The sequence below is a fragment of the Cryptotermes secundus genome, unplaced genomic scaffold (genome assembly GCF_002891405.2).
Source record: "Cryptotermes secundus unplaced genomic scaffold, Csec_1.0 scaffold5, whole genome shotgun sequence".
Taxonomy (NCBI): domain Eukaryota; kingdom Metazoa; phylum Arthropoda; class Insecta; order Blattodea; family Kalotermitidae; genus Cryptotermes; species Cryptotermes secundus.
This window is the reverse complement of record NW_019724742.1, coordinates 1731111-1748647: the sequence shown is the minus strand read 5'-3', so window position 1 is coordinate 1748647 and position 17537 is coordinate 1731111. Positions and strand designations below refer to the sequence as shown.

The 17537-nt window shown below is 38.5% G+C and overlaps 1 protein-coding gene across 4 annotated transcripts in view; it reads left to right on the top strand.

Moving 5' to 3' along the window:
- The window catches only part of LOC111862649 (coronin-7), a 56012-nt gene that overhangs the window by 26452 nt on the left and 12023 nt on the right, over positions 1 to 17537 (top strand). For 2 of the 4 annotated variants that reach the window (XM_023848181.2, XM_023848183.2), the window contains 8 exons: positions 340 to 1267; positions 2088 to 2201; positions 3576 to 3746; positions 8389 to 8618; positions 10111 to 10301; positions 11696 to 11834; positions 13464 to 13670; positions 16131 to 16266. In XM_023848181.2, the coding sequence (XP_023703949.1) occupies positions 340 to 1267; positions 2088 to 2201; positions 3576 to 3746; positions 8389 to 8618; positions 10111 to 10301; positions 11696 to 11834; positions 13464 to 13670; positions 16131 to 16266 (2116 nt within the window). Of the gene's footprint in view, positions 1 to 336; positions 1268 to 2087; positions 2202 to 3575; positions 3747 to 8388; positions 8619 to 10110; positions 10302 to 11695; positions 11835 to 13463; positions 13671 to 16130; positions 16267 to 17537 lie in introns of all 4 variants that reach the window. The other 2 variants (XM_023848179.2, XM_023848182.2) reach the window with 1 other exon arrangement.

Sequence of the window (17537 nt, the reverse complement as noted above, 5' to 3'; positions counted from 1 at the left end):
TCAAGACACCGACTATCCTGACTGGCATATTTTTGATCTTCCTAAGACCCTCCTGATAAATGTCAGCATAGTACTGCAAAATTGTCCATGATTGCTTTCTCCCACTCCTTTGAAGTTCTCTGACCATGCTCATTCTCCCATATTATTTGTGCCAAATAAGCAGTGTAGTTGATACAGCACCATTAAGTAACCTACAGTTCATCCACAGTGGACAGAATGCAGAATTATTGCTGTGTAAGTGAAGCAGATAACTGACTCAGAATTTTCCTTGTTTTAGTTGTGCTTGTTGTACATACTATTAATTCCTTTTGTCAGCAAGTTTTTGGTTTGTTCTAGCAGCCTAGGCTTGGACCAAAACCTTTCACACCTCCTAAGCTGAACTTCAGTTCTTCTGGGAGTGGAGACGGTGACATTAAGGGAACAACAGAATTCTCATTTGACAAAGTCTTCTCGGTCCCAGTGGCACCAGGTCATGAAGCCATGAATGGGGCCCTTAACAGACATGGAAACAGTTTTCACACAGTTGACAATGAAAATAGTGGGACCAACCAGAACCTTAGTTACATTGAAAATGATTTGCAGAGTAAAGGAGGTGAGTATAGGGATGAAGAATTGAAGGAAGTATGTGAAGATATTCCACTGTCTGCCTGCAAAGATAATGTAGGTCCATATCAAGATGAGACCAAAAGCAGAATAGGACTACAGAGTGAAAATGTGTCAGAAGGAGATGTTCAGCCAAACAGTGGAAGTTTTGAAGAATTATCACCAACCTCACCAACATTGCATGGGAAACCTAAAACTCCCAGTACTGCTGAACGTAGGAAATTTTATGAGAAGAGAATTAGTTCAATAGCAGGCGAACAAGAAGGCACACAGCTTGCAGTAGACACATTGAAATTTGATGATACAGATGATAAACTTGAAGATTTTGAACGTGCATCAGTACAACGTTCCAGCATAGCAGAACGTCGTCGCGTGTATGAGAACCGATCTGCATCCATTCAGGAAGCAAGTGCAGCTGAGAAAAGAAGTCCTACTTTGTCGCCAACTCCTCTAAGGCGGAAGGACTCATATAAGAGCTCTAAAGCTTGTGTGCCCGATGTTGTGAAAGAAGATAAAGAAGATACAGAAAGTAAGAGGTCACCTGTTGCTGTGCAGCGGCAGCAGTCACAGGAACAACCAGCTGCTGGCAAGTCTCCACCAACACAAGACAAGAAGCCTGAACCAGCCACAACTCCAACACCGAAGAGGACTTCAACTGTGTTTGGTAATTCTCTGTTTAAGCATCCTGTTGCAAGCCACATTAAAACATATATGTATAACACAGTCTGTCAATAATGCAACGAATTGTTCCTTTTCTTCCAATTACACTTTTTTTAACACAGTATGTTTCAGCCCTAGATGGCCATCTTCAGGTATCTTACTATATTAAAACAGCTACACTGCATTAATATGCGCTAAATCACACACTGTAGTCCACTTAGTTTAATGAAATGAAATAAAATAAAATAAAATCCATTAACATTTTCATTATTATTGTGAAAATCTGTTCCACCTCACAAGGGGTGTCATCCACTTGTTTAAAACTATATGTTTATCTCCAGGTGTTCTGTTGCAGCAGCTTGTTTTTTATGTTCGTTAGCTCGATCTGTTACATCTGTAATATGCCCCTTGCTTGTACATTGTTCCCTCTAGCAGCGTACATATTAATTTAAATATGCAATAACATATCTCTCTAGTAAACATTCTGATAGCTAATCACATCAAGTAATTTGATATTTTAACCTCAAATCCAGTTTAATTATTCTTTCTGCCTCCTTAAAACACGGTATTATTCTGTGAATAGTTGTTTAAATTTGTTTCTTTAGCTATTTACTTAAATGTAAATACAGTTATTTATTATTGGTGTTGCAGATTTCACTGTTGAATGGTTAAAAGTCCTGTCTGTAAATATGCAAGTAGTTATATTATGGCTTGACTAGTAGAATATTCTAGTAGTTTTTTGTTATTGTACCATGAGCAATGTAACTTTTATGTGAGTTGAATATAGTGTGTATAATATTATCCCTGTGTTTGCCTGCACATAGGCCGTGTGTCAAAATTCCGACATCTCAAGGGAACATCTTTGCATAAGTCAACACACATTGAAAATATCCGGAATGTCAGCAGACAGATATCTGGAGAATGTGATGGTTTCCATGGTAAGTGGCCCTTAAAAGTCCCTCTTATACAAGTTTCAGAATTGAATTGAATTGAATTTATTTACAGTCTATAAATCCTAAGCAGGTTAGTACCTTTGGATACAGAACAAGTCAAAAGGTTACATACGTAAGTACAGGCAATTTTAGCTTAAAAATTAATATAACTTAATTTTACATCATTCTCTATTTACATTGAAGTATTCATCTAAAGAGTAGAAGGAATGAGCATGTAGATAATTCTTTAACTCTGATTTAAACTTTTTAGTATCATTGCCCAAGTTTTTAATACTTTGTGGCAGATTGTTGAACACTTTTATGCCAGTAAAGTAGACTCCTTTTTGATATACTGATAAAGTTGATGAGGGTAGGTGGAAGTTATATTTTTGTCTAGTATTCATGTTATAGACATCAGAATTTAATTTGAATTTATCTTTGTTGTAAACAACAAATAAGAGAAGCGATAATATGTGTTGCGATTGAAGAGGTAGAATTTTTAATTTCTTAAATAATTCTCTACATGAATCTCTACTTCTACATCCTGTAATGATTCTAATTATATTCTTTTGTATTTTAAAAATTATTACACTATGTGAAGAGTTCCCCCAAAATATTAATCCATAGTTCATAATAGAATGAAAGTAGGCATGGTAAACCATCTTCAGTGTTTCCTGTGACATAAAAGGCTTAATTGATCTCATCGCATAACAAGCTGCATTTAATTTAGGTATAATTTGTTCAATATGTATTTTCCAAGACAGTTTTATCCCTTTCCATAAATATATAGAATATGATAAATATTGAAGATGAAAATATTTTAATTGGTTATGGGAAAAATTGTATAAAAAGGCAAATAAAAAAACTTGTTTCATTTATAGTTCCAAAACTAAAGTGATGATAGAAATGTTCACCAAGGAGCATAGTAACCTCTATTATATTGTGTTCTTCCCTTTAGAGTGTTACACCCGCGATCTTTTGTTCTGAGTTATAATTATCTCTTTAGTAATCCTCTTCATGCATTTATGTTCCCTACATTCACACCATTTCTGTCATAGTCTCTTACAGTAAACTTTTTGTTATCTGTGGTAATGGATGGGAAAAGTAGCACTCAAAACTAAAAACACTGAATAATTAAAAAATGTGAGAATACCCACTATCCATGCTGCATTCAAACCCGAGAGTCACTTTGCTAATACTTGTTGTTAGTGCTGCTGGCCACTAGTGAAACACATTTTTCAAACAGAAGAAGGTTCAGTGCTAGTGAGAAGATTCAAGTTTCAATGAAAATTGAGTACCATAGAGTAAATATTTGAAGTTTTTGATAACTGGAGATTTTCCAGGTCATTAGATTTCATTTAAGACATCATTGAATTCTAGCGAACCGTGAAAGAGTTGCAGTGCCACTGAGTGGACCAGGTGGCAAGATTGCAGTGTTTGAGCTCAGCAAGACTGGCAAGCTTCCAGATGGAGTCATACCAACGTTAGTTCATGGAACTAACATCATGGACTTTGCATGGGATCCTTTTAACTGCAAGAGACTAGCTGTCGGTGAGGAACACAGATTGAAGATTCCTCTGATTTCTAATATTTCCTGACTCTCAGAGTGATAAAACAGCAATGGGTTTTCTGAGGACTGATATGCAGTCTGTCTGATATTGTACACTATGAATAATACAGATCTAATTATTACTATCATTTTTAAACTTGCTTATTTACAGTATGAAAGTTAAAAATCAGAGAGATATCATAATTTCCTGCATTTAATATTTCCAGGTGGAAACATTATGCAGGAGTATTTGAAAGAATTTAAGCTGACAGAAATTTCCACTTGGTAAATAGTGGACTCAAAAATAGTTGTAACTAACTAAATTTTGTGGATTTTGTGCAACATAGTACTGATGTTCAGCACAAAATAATAAGCACCAAACAAACAAACAAACAAACAAGAACAGTCTATCTAACTAACTAACTAACTAACTATCTCTGTAAGATTTGAAACTTTCATGGCCAGTAAATGTACAGAAATCTTCTCAGGCAATTAGCCATCTCAGTGTTGAGTTAAAGCCAATAGTTCAGAGATCTCCTTATGTCACTGATCTGTATGTCAGACTGTCAGATTGATGCCTCATTGTGTTGGCACGCTATGCAGCAGAAGGGCAGAGACAAATAGTGCAGTCGCCCTTCTGACTGTAACCTATCACCAAGTTTCTTAACCTGATGTTGATTATTTAGTTGTTATTTGTAGCATGCTCTTCCCTGTGTTTGTCCTGTCAGGTTTTGCCTGGTCTATATACAATGGGGTACCAAAAAGAAACCGAAATAATTTTTTTTTGTGGGCAGAGCTTTTGTAGTACCGCATTTTGCCGCTATGAGCGCATAGAGCTAACATTCCTGAGTCGATAAGCCGACTACCGTTGCTTCAGAAGGTAAGAACTAGTTTCGGCAGAGTTTATAGTGACAACTGTTTTGTGTGATCGTCATTTTTGCAATGGCCCGAACACATGAAAATGTTGAAAAAATTCGTGAAATCATGAAGGAAGATCGACGACGGACCATTGAAGAAATTGTGGAGCTGTCGGGAGTGACTTTGAGCTCAGTTCAGCGAATTTTGACAGAAGATTTGGGAATGAAAAGGGTGGCTGCGAAATTCGTGCCACGACTGCTGACTGCTGAACAAAAACAAGGTCGCGTGGAAGCATGCTGTGCTTTGAAAGAAGAGTCCCGAAATGATCAAAACTTTTTTTTAGTGTTTTGCTGATGTTGCTGAGGTGAAGGAAAAAAACGACGGAGGCGCTGTCAAGCATCTCAAAAGATGAATTTAGACAATGTTTTGAAAAATGGAATAAAAGACTAGACAAGTGTATTAGTGTAAGTGGAGAGTACTTTGAAAGGGATTGAAGGTTTGTGCTTAAAATTTGAATAAATAAGTTTAAAAAAAAATAAGTTCGGTTTCTTTTGGGTACCCCCTTGTATGTTGGGAGTGCCTTAATAATCTGATGGTCGGGTTCTCTGTTTTGCTAAGTTTCAGTGCTTCATCTCTGTTGATATTATTTGCATTTAGTTTTATTTCTGTTGCTCCTTTGACAGTTTGATCTATGTGGTCTGGTGTTTTCGCTAGTACCACAGTCTCTTGGAGCTTGATCTAGTGACCTGATTCATTGCTGTGGTCTGTCACTATGGACATATCCAGCCGATATACATGTGTAGCTGCCGGTCATGTTCTTTATACCTGGTTTCAATGGATCCACCTGCACATTTCCGCACTCACTTGGAGTTACTATAGACCCCAGAGACTTGTAGTCCTGAACCATCCTTCACTGGTCTTCCCACATGAGGACTCTTCTTATCTTGGATGTGGACCCTCTGTATATTAAATTTTACAAGTAACCTGCTGATATTATATGATGTAGACTGTTGGAAAGGCAAAGTGGCCACCCCAGCATGGCTCTGTTGAAGGCTGTGGTGTTGTACCCATTTTGTCTGAATGGCTTATTTAAGTATCAGACATTCTGTCATATTATCTCGGCATGGTTAATGGTGTGCACTACTAAATGTTTTTGCAGTGGATGATGGTGTAACTTTATGTGGAGGTAGAGGTCAGTATAGGTGAGTTTCCTGTATAACTGGTTTCTTGTCACCACCATGTCCAGAATTGGTAGTGAGCTATTTGTTTCTATTTCAATTGCGAACCTGATGTTTGTATGTATGTTATTAAGGTGTTATTAAAAATTTGTAATTCATTCATCCCCAAATTGTTGGTTTTTGACTTAATATTGAAATGGCCAATTGCCAAAGAAGATTTTCATTCCATAACTAACTGTACAGAGCAGGGTCCTTCTTGAGAAGCTGATAGTTTGTAGGAAAATGTGTCCTCCATATTCAGGGTTGAAGGATAAGTGAAGCCGGTAGCAACCGTGCACCCTGCTTTCTACATGCCTCATGCTGGTTTGTTGCTTGGCTTATTCGTTGGCCCAGAAGATGATACTTTATATTAAACTTATGTTTAGTATGTTTTTGGAAAGCAGACAGAAAGACAAAATATTCTGAGCTGAATTGTAGGAAGAATTCCATGAATGTAATCTGCTCTTAGTTTCTTCATGATATAATTTTTTATGTTATTGTTTCATTTGAGGTGCTTCAGAAAAACTTAGTCATTTGCATTAAACTGTTGTGAGCTAGGTAATATAGTATACGAAGGAGGGTCAGTAAATAGGTAAATGGAAGTAAAACAGTTGTCATAAACAGGTTTTTTGTGTGTATCACCAGGTGGCAGCACAGTTCAGCTTCATGACAGTTTAGGTAGCAGATGCTCATGTGCATGTTCAGAGGCTGGTTTTAATAGTCAGAATGGCAACTGTGCTAGAGGATTGTACTACCAAAGAGAAGCATTCTGTTGTGCATTTTTTGTGGTCAAAAGGTCTCAAATGCAAAGGCTATTAATAAAGAAATGTTCCCTCTTTATGGTAGGAAGTGTTTTTTGCATAAAGTGGTTGACAACTGGGTTGAGAAATTCTCACAAGGACATTCAAAAGTTGCAGATGATATCCGACCAGGTCACCCTGTTGAGATTGCAACAAAAGCAACTGCAGCGGGTGGAAGAGCTGATTTGATTTGACAGGAGGATAATGATAGACAGTGTAGCAACTGCGCTGGGGTGTTCCCATGGTTTAGCATACAGCATAAGACATCATTGTTTGAAGTTTCAGAAAGTGTGTGCATGGTAGGTGCCCAGAGAACTGAAGGGTCAAGAAAAAATGAACCAAATGGGTCTGCCTTTGCAACGTCTCTTATGGTGTGCATAGGAAGGAGATGTGCTAAACAGGATTGTTACTGGGGACGAATCATGGGTCCATTACTACCGTCCCAAATCAAAGCATGTTTCACTGCAATTGAAACATCCCAGTTCACTTTCACCCAAGAAGTTTAAGGTTATGAGTACACCATCGGCTGGAAAGGTTGTGNCACGCTTCTGAAAATGGCCAACAGTACCCCCTGAGAATTCCAGAACATGGTAAGCACAATGAAGAAAGCAGTCTTCTGGGATTTGGCACCGTGTATATGTGGTGTTAACCGACGTTTCGGAGGAACGTATCGCCCCCATCTTCAGGGTAGAAGAAAAAGTATAAGAAATCTGCAAGCGACAACACCGTGAGAAACGTCTGCTTTACCGTTTCTCACGGTGTTGTCGGTTGCAGATTTCTTATACTTTTTCTTCTACCCTGAAGATGGGGGCGATACGTTCCTCCGAAACGTCGGTTAACACCACATATACACGGTGCCAAATCCCAGAAGACTGCTTTCTTCATTGTGCTTACCATGTTCTGGAATTCTCAGGGGGTACTGTTGGCCATTTTCAGAAGCGTGGTGAAAATGTGAATTCTGCAATGTATGGTGAAGTTCTGTTGAAGCTTTGGGATGCAATTCACAGAAAATGTCCAGGCCAAGTGGCAGGAGGGGTACGGCTTCATATTGACAATGCCAGACCCCATACAGCCCGAGCAACCCAGGAGAGAATTCAGAAACTACAGTGGGAACTTCCTGAATATCCGCCTTGCCTTACAGCCCAGACTTGGCCCCTAGTGACTTCAGTTTGTTTGGTCTGCAAAAAACCACCTTGGTATCAAATACTTTTCTGTTGACAAAGAGGTTGAAATGGAGGTGCAGATGTGGCTGATACAACAGTCAAGAGCCTTCTGTGCTGTGAGTTTTGATGCAATGTTAAAATGATGGGGCAGGTGTATCAATGGTGGTGGAGCATACACTGAGAAGTAAATGTTCTCTCTATGTTCAAATTTCATATGTTTTATGTTTTATATTCATTTGTGACCTATTTACTAGCTCTCCATCATGGTAACTAGGTTATGGGCCAAACAACCAGAGAATCATGATTCACTTTCCAGTGAGGGCAGAAATTTGTTCCTTCTCACTTCCATCTCACACAGGCCAGTTGTGCTTCTTCCAGCCTCTTGTCTGATGGGTATGGGTGGCTCTTTGTGTGTGAGTAAAGCAGTTGGGGTGTCACCACTTGTCTCCATGTAATACCAAAGTTAAGAAAGACTAGACCTATTCCACTACCTGAAGGCCAAGAGTCATAGTGGGCTGTTTTGCTACTACTTTTACCTTTACATTGAACATTTCAAGGCTTCAGCTCTATTTCATGGAACTGTGAGAGTTCTTTGTTATGCTGTAGCATGTGATGATGGGACAATTCGTCTGTGGCTGATCCCAGAAATGGGCCTTGCTGAACCAACAAATGAACCTGACACAATTCTTGCTGGACACTCTGAGAAGATCTACTTTATCAAATTTCATCCACTTGCAAAGGATGTCTTGGCATCAGGGTCTTACGACATGACAGTACGAATCTGGGATTTGGCAACTCAGGAAGAAAGAATCGTACTGCACGGACACACAGACCAGGTATATCTGTTCATGTGACACAGTTTGCTTCAGTGGTATATCTCGCCCCTTGTATTTGTGGATTTCCGGTTTGAATCAGTGCTGAAGAGTGGCTGTTCTGACACAGCCACTCTTATATCTGATTTTGTCATTTATTTGTGCTTTATCCAGACTGCCATATCTGACAAGACAAAATATTTCTCTTTCAGAATTAACTCTGGACAGTAATGTTTTCCTTTGTCACCAAATGGTGCATGTAGCAGCTTGGGCATATATCATTTGGTAATGATGTTTTTCCCTGTGAAATAATGGAAACTGCTAGTATACTGCTGAGAGTGGCTAGGCTAGGAAGTAAGCCAGCAGTATCATTGTTGGGAGTGGGAGTACTAATTGGATTTGCTATGGTTTCCCCTCAATCCCCCAGCCATTTCACTGTGTGACTACAATGTTGTATTCTAGAAGTAGCTGGCCACTTTTCACGTTTATACTGTTGTAGAAGTTACTTGGAGAGCACATTGCTTTGGGTGGAGGAATGGCAAGGACAGCCACCAGAGCCCAGCTTCTGCTGTTCACAGATTATGCTCAGGCCTGTTCCAACTTCATAGTTATGTTCTGAATGGTCTTTTATGACTTTACATTCACTTGCTTTATAATGGAATGGAAGTTTGGTGTGTTTGTCACTGTCCATTCTATAGAAAGTGGGTTAATCATTATTTTCTGTAACCTCCATTCCTCCTCGTAGATTCAATGATGTGTCTGTGGATGTAAAATGACCAATTCATATATCCTCTGCAAGTTTGTAGCTTCACATAATGATAGGGGTGTCACTGGAAAGCTTCTTGTCCAGCCTGTTTGTTAATATACCCCACCAGGAAGGTTACCTTTTGTGCCAGGTTTGCAAAAATGGAGCATTTTGTTTTGTCTATCATTGCCTCTGTGGATTTTATCCTTAATTCTTTGCAAGGAGTATTTATGAATAATTACACAGACAATTGCCGTGTTTTAAGTAAATAAACATACCTCAGGTAGACTGAGTTTCTTCATCCCGCACAGTGGCAATGGGATAGGATAATCTGTTTGCCTCAGAAGAGGCTGTGTTTGTATCATTGTCCCATTGGGATATTGAGATTTCGCACTATTTTTATTTATTTATTTATGGTTCATTAATGATGCTGCCAGTAGATCAGATTAAATAATGCTGAGTGATAGGGTGATTAGTGAATAATATATTGGAAAGAGTGAGGAAGGAAACTGTCATTGCCTAATTTGAGATACTACCTTGGGATTTGCCTGGAGGGACTGAGGGAATCTGTGAGACCTCTGCCAGGTTTCCCTCTCTCCATGCTGAAATTTGAGCCAAGGGTGCTTTCCACTCAGCTGCAACTTTTGGTTAGACCAGTACTGTGGCAACCATAAAGAAAGGTACTGCCTCTCATGTACCTTTCAACCCCATCACCACAGCGCTAGCACCATCTGCTTCACTTTATATAACTGCATGCATTGACATTTTTAGATGTTCAGCTTCGCTTGGAGTCCTTGTGGAGCATACTGTGCCACAGTAAGCAGAGACAGCAAATTACGTGTATACAAACCTCGTTCAAACAGTCAACCTATCCGAGAAGGCAAGGGGCCAGTAGGATCACGAGGGGCTCGAATTATATGGGCCCTTGAAGGGCGCTTCATTGTCGTCATGGGTTTTGATAAGTATGTTGCCTTTTTGATCCTACACATGATATTTGTGTTTTACTAAAGTTAGTGATTTTATATTGTGTAGAACTTGGGCTCTCACTTAGAGGTAAGGCAGATTGTGGGTGTTTGAGAACCAAATACTAAAGAGAATATGGTGAAACCCCTCCTGTGTTCAAGGTATATCTTGGGAATGGTGAATTTGAACGCTAAACTGACGAATGGAGTTAATGTAACACTGAGATTATTGACTTTGGATCATGGACATGAGGGAAGATATTAAATGGGGATTCAGCTCTGTTTGGATCTAATAGAATGGAAGTAACAGGAGAATGTAGAAAATTGCATAATAAGAAGCTCCATAGTTTCTACTCTTCATAAAGAACAAGATGGGCTCAACAAGTAGCATACAGATACATACAAAATTTTAGTCAGAATATGTGCAGTGAAGAGACTACTTGAGAAATTGAAGTATAGATAAGAGAATAATATTAGAACAGCTTTTAGAGAAATGTGTTTTGAGGGTGTCTGTTTGACTCAATTGTCTGAGGATAGGGTCCAGTGGCAGACTCATGTGAACATGGTAATGAACCACTGGGTTCCTTAAAAGGGCAGGAAATCACATGACCAGCTAAATATTTATCAGCTTGTGAAGGACAACTCTACTCCATGGAGTGAGTTCTAAATTTTACTTATGCTTTTTCCTGTCTACTTAATACCTGACTTGGGGGTTGAAAATTATGGTTGTCTGTTTTCCAGTAGCGACCAAAGCATTTTGGCTATTGGCTAATCATCCACTCAACATTTTGGAGTTTTGTTAATCTCAGTCAGTTGTAGCAATGGAAATGGCAGACAACTTCCAGAGTTGTTAAGATCAGTATCACTAGTACATCATGACAATTAATCTTGTCTTTTAAATTGCATTCTTTTTCCTGTTATCCTGTGCCCAGCCTTTGGATGTTTCAGGCACATGGCATGGAGTAGAATAAAATTAAGCTTTCAACTGATTTATATGCCCAAACTGTGAAATTATGTATCTTTGTATGTATGTATATAAACTATTGAACCACATTTTTCTTGCAATAAAAATATTTGTCTGCCTACTGGATAAAAATATTCAACCCCTGATTTGGTTTATTGTTGGATGAATGGATTGTGTTGTTGATTTCTTGAATTTTACTTGGAGTATAAATAGCTTAACAGAAAGTGACTCTTGTTTGTAAGAAAAGTAAAGGAATTAACTTTTAAAAGTGGATTAGCAAAACCTTCCAGACCTGTCCATATACTGATTTCCTTTGTTTTTGTTAATGTTAGAAGTGGAGTATACCTGACTCATGGGTGTTTCCTGGCAAGTCTAGAATGAATGCATTAATAGTAATGTATATAAATTGGTTGTTAACTTTTTTGTGCAGGGTTTCAGAAAGGCAGATTCAGATATTCAAGGCAGACAGTTTAAATTTGCCTTTAAATACAGTAGGGTTGGATGTTTCTCCGGCAATCCTAATACCTTTCTATGATGAAGATAGTTCTACACTCTTTCTCACAGGAAAGGTATGTATAAGAGCACTCTTATAATCCATGCTTTGTAATGAAGGTAAAAAAGTTACTGAGCTGGTTGGAGTAACAGTAATGCAACTGACTAGTATTTGGGATGTACACAGTCCTAGTTCTGGTATCCCAGTTATGACTTTCATAGCTATTTTCTCAAAATGGCTCACCATGTAACCATGTAATTGACTTCTGTGTGGATACGTCAGTTATAGACATTAGTATTACTGACAGTGACTGATTATCATGAAACTTGATGTGAAGAGGGTGCCTTTGTAACTTTTTTGAGACATTTACATAAGAAATGTAACATGTAACACATACAAAAGCAATCTTGATAAAATATGACTTTGGGGGGTCTTTAGTTGTGGCTTGTATAAGGCCATTGTAACATTTATTTTACATGAATTGCATGTTATGCTTATCAGTTTTCTCATAAGCTACTCATCATGCAGGCCAAAAAGTTTGTTGCATCACAAATCAGGAGTGCAGTTTAGAATGGAATGTTGCATCACAGGTTAGACTGGGTGACCAAAACATGATGTTAGAGTTCTGTAGTGGAGTGCTTGGAATTATGACGGTTAAATAAACCTCAGGGTCATCAAATTATGTATGAATGAATGAATGTATAAGGGGTGGGCCTTCTTGGCCCTTGCACCGTAACCACAGTGATCTATTGTGCCTTATCGAATTATGTAAAATCACAGAGTGCATTTAGAAGGTATATGTACTCCATTGGAGTAGCAATAAGTGCTATTCATGAAACTAAACATGAACTGTAACTAAATAGACCTAAAAGTGCATGAACAGAGTTGAAGAGTGGCCCAACCCTAGGAAACTGTTTTTTATTTTGATTCAGATTAACTGATTTATATCTTTATAATAGTGCAGTTCAGCAATCAACTTCAAATTTTAGTATCACCCTGCTACTTTTCTGTACCGTTCTCTTTCTTGTTATTGTTGAACTGTAGAATATTCCTACTGCAAAATAATGTGTTAGGGGCTGTGGTACTATGTATACTGGTACACATAACTTAGAAGACTGTTGTCCCTCAGATCTCATTATCACTGTGGTCTTTAATGTATCTCACGCTGTAAATCTTTCAAAGTATAAACAATAATTTGTGTGAGCACTACATGATTTTCTAATTTAACTTAAGTGTTTGTAAGTGTTATTTGAATTACACATATTTATTAGTAGTAACATGAAACACCATTTTACATATTCATTGAAAACTTATCATGATAATTCTGTTTTAGAATTTGTAGTACTTCTGAATTTGTCCTTAATTTATAGTTGTCTCTCTTTTGGGATGTGACATACTTTACATTGAGTTCAGATATCTTAAACTATTGCTAGTGGGATGGGACTAAGTCCCTTGTACTACGGCCACTTCTGGCCAATTATACCAGCCCCAGATGAGAGGTGAGGTTGATTGTGGAGCAATTGGTGAAATGAAGATTGGCAGGTGAAACCGAAGTACTCGGAGAAAACCTGCCCCAGCGCCACTTGACCAGACCTGGGATCAAACCCAGGCCACCGCGATGGGAAGCCAGTGACTAACCGCTTGAGCTATGGCGCGGCCTTATCTTAAACTAACTCAACATTTAATTGTGTGTTTCTGCTTTTAGGGTGACTCAACTATTTATGCATTTGAAGTGACGGAGGAAGCGCCATATCTTTGTCATCTAAGTCATCATCGCTGTAACTCCTTGCACCAAGGACTCTCATTCCTTCCAAAGATTGTGTGTGATGTTAGCAATGTTGAGTTTGCTCGTGCTCTTCGACTAACAAACAACACTATTGAACCACTTTCATTCACTGTACCAAGAATTAAGGTAATTATAAAGGAAAGATACTGTAAGATAGTGAGCATAATAGTTTATTCGATAAAGTAACTGGCTGTGAATTTGACAGTTGGGGTTTGATATTTATAAAGCAAGCACAAGAGAAAACATTCACAGTAACAGTGAACTTATACAGAGGGGTCCAAAAAAATATACTCACTCTTTGATAGTCAGTATCTTTGGAATAAATTGACATGTAGTTACAATTCTTGCACGGGGAGAGAGAGAGAGAGAGTCATTGTATGTGTTCAAAGTGACCACCATCAGTGGCTAAACAGTGTCGATGCCGCCAAACTGCTAAGTGAACTATGGCTGTCAGTGTGTCTGGTGTGATGGCTGTACATGACGCTTCGATGGTTTCTCATAGTGCATTCATTGTAGCTGGCTTTTGTCACTAAACTTCATCCTTCAAGGTTCCCCATAGGTAGAAGTCGAGGTGTTAGGTCTGGAGACCGTGGTGGGTACTCAGTAGCACCTCTTTGACCTATCCATTGTCCTGGTAGAGTGTCATTTAAGTATGCCCTGACATCTCAATGGTGGTAAGGTGGAGCACCATCTTTGCAGCCTTCAAAATTCGCCGTACACTTGATCGGCTTACCCCACTTTCGCGTGCACACTGATTCACAGATTTTTGCAGTGATCATGTAAAGTGTTGCAACACCACAGCACTGGAAGCTGGACTTGTTACTATCGGTGGTCTCCCAGATCTTTGCTTATGCACATCATGAACAGTACCGTCAGCTTCAAATTTATCCCGAATACAGGCAATTGTTCAACATGTTGGTGGCTGAGTTCCAAACTCATTCTGCCATTGTCGTTGTACCTCTTTAATGTTTTCGTACTTCCAGTACCACTTCAATACAGCCTTGCGTTGCTCAAAGAACAACCTTTCAGCCATTGTTGCTGCTGTCTTCTGCTCGCAGCGCACACATGACATGACACTCATGTGACCTTTGTCATCTGTTGAGAAAACATTACACTACACTACCACATGTGAATTGTAACTACATGTCATTTTGTTCCAAAGATATTGACTATCAAAGAGTGAGTACATTTTTTTTGGACCCCCCCAGTGTATTTGCAGTGGAGTTGTTATAAAGAGATAATTCTATAAATATCCAATTCAGGAGTCATCTTGTCCTGTTCAGTTCCTTATTACATTTTTGGTGCTATATTGGGATACTGGGATGGTACACCTGAAATATTGTGCAATTTTAAAGAAGTGCTCACCTTCATTGACATAGGAACAACAACAAATATTTTTATAAGGACAATAGATATACCATATTTTCTGAAATACCACATACCTTGCAATAAGCCATGCATTTATTTAAGAAGTAAAAATGATAAATGTTCATATGGTTTTATTGAAGTTTTAAAATATACATGTTAATTGTAATTGTACATAATACATGGTGTCTTTAAATTCAAACACAGTGTTCTTTGCTTTTTCTGCTACAGCTTCATAGTTTCTGTGATCTGATGTCCTGATTCTGGGAGACATTTGTTTTTTCTTTCTGATACATCATTTATTGCAAGAAAATGACCCCATCATCCATCCTTATCTTGCCTTGCAAACTTGGATCCTGTGTTCTTTCACCAGTGCTAAGCCCTTTAACTGGCAAATTTTGGCTGATGTTGCCAGTTCTCATGTATTTATAAAGCCTCTCTTCTGTTGCAGAAATCAATATCATATTTATATTGTCAGTGCAGTTTCTGCTTTTTTCTGCATCATGAATTATTTTGAGATTTTTATTATCTGTGGAGGGTTGAAAATACATGCCTTTAGTACTTGTATTTAGCAGAACACGTGCACTGTGAACTGTGGCTGTGTGTGGGTACACCAAAGGAAGAGGAAGTAGTGAAAGCAGTAGTCAACCTTGTAATGAATAAGGTTTCATTGTTGCCATCCTCATCATGGATGAATGGCTGTACAAAGGCATGCCAAGATGATGCAATATTGTAGTTCTGCCTTCCCCCAGTGGCTGTCATAGCTCAGGCCTTTGGTCACCAGCTTCCCACTGTGGCAGGCCAGGTTCAGTCCTGCATCAGGTCATGTGAGATTTGTGGTGGGCAAAGTGGCACTGGGTGATGTTTTCTCCAAGTACTTCGGTTTCCCTTGCCAAGTGTCATTCCACAGATAGCTCTGCATTCATTAATCAACCTGCCCTCTGATATCGCTTACTCTTGAAACTGCATTGTCAATAATTAAATTTAAAAAAAAATTGTGGCTAATTTGTGCACTGTTACAAACCTCATCAGAAATAACCCATGTACTTCAGGTTTTGATAACTCATGTATAGAAAGGACTATGGAGGATATTTGAGAAAAAATAGTATTTAGTTTTGTGTTTTCATTTGTATCTCTGGGCCACTTTTAGTTAAATGTGACCATGCAGAAACTTCACTGTTCAACTGTTAAGGCTACAGTACACTTTCTTGCATTATGCAGAGTGATTTATTCCAAGACGACTTGTTCCCACCAACCAAAGTGACGTGGAAGCCAACTCTAACAAGCACACATTGGTTCCAGGGGATGGACAAACTGCCAGCAAGACAGAGTCTTAAGCCAGATGGCATGGAGTGTTGTGAGTCTGTATTTGTTGCTTAATATTAAGATGGTTTTAAATTTTAAAATTTGACAGTTTTTAAAATTTTAAAATTATTATCTTTATTCATTGTCCTTACATTGTACTCTGTGTACCAGGTTAGCTCAATCAGTAAAGCCTTTGTAGAGTTCCTTACTCTGGGATATAATGCTCTGTAATTGGTGAAAGTCAGCAGACATTGCTGTCTGCCACCTGCTGGTTTCCTGTTTCACTTGCTCTTGGATCCTGAAGATGAAAGTGATATGTAACAGTCGACTTTCACCGGGCTGCATGATTATATATACTAGGTGACAGAACTCCTCATGGTCACCATTCTGAGACTCTTGATCCAACTTAAATAGTGTTTGTGATTGTAAGCTGAATGACCAGGGACTGATTTCTGACTCTTGGTAAAGATCTCTGTCCCGCCATGTCTAGACTGGATATGGGTCACCCACCGTCCCATATACTGGGTACCAAAGTTTCTTCTTGGGGGGAAGGGGGGTAAAATACCTGACGCATGAAACTGGCATGCACTTTTCATATAGTTCTGAGGTTAAGAATGTGCAGAGCTTCAGCTCTACTTGTTCATAATTCATGTTGTGGTGCTTTACCTTTGCAGTTTCCAATAGTTACCTCATTTAGTGTCAAATTTTTACATTTCTGTCTTGCAAGATGTAGTTAAAAATAATTTAAACATTTTTTTAGAATGGCTTTTTGGCCCAGACTTTGGAAATAAAGTGGATGGCAATCACAAGGACTCTTGGGATTCCTGTTCTTAAGTTTTACTTTTGGAGGTTTACTGTATAACTTCAGCTTTTGGGAATAAGCTGCGTAGACCCAAAGACATCAGTCCTAAAGATGGCAGCTGCACTGTTTACTGAAGCAGAAAGCCTTCAGCATTCTGTGCCTTATTCCTAAAAGTAGAAACTATGCATTTAAATCTTACAGTGCTGGAATTAGTTTAAATTGTATAGTTTTCAGATTCAAAGGAACTGTTGTGTCATGTGTCATATTTTATGTCACCCTTAAATATATATAACCCTGTCATTATAAAGCTTTGGCTTCAAATGATAAATTGTTTTGTCTTCTTTAAATAGTGCCTTGTGCACTTAGATTGAAATCATCTGATATTATAAATTAAGAATAGTTGTGATTTTTATAGGTTTCTTGTGTATAGAAGACTGATACTTGAATTCTGAATTTTTCCCTCACACAGGTTATGTAAATCGGTAGCATATTGAAGCCGTTTTTAAGGCTTCTAAGTGCTA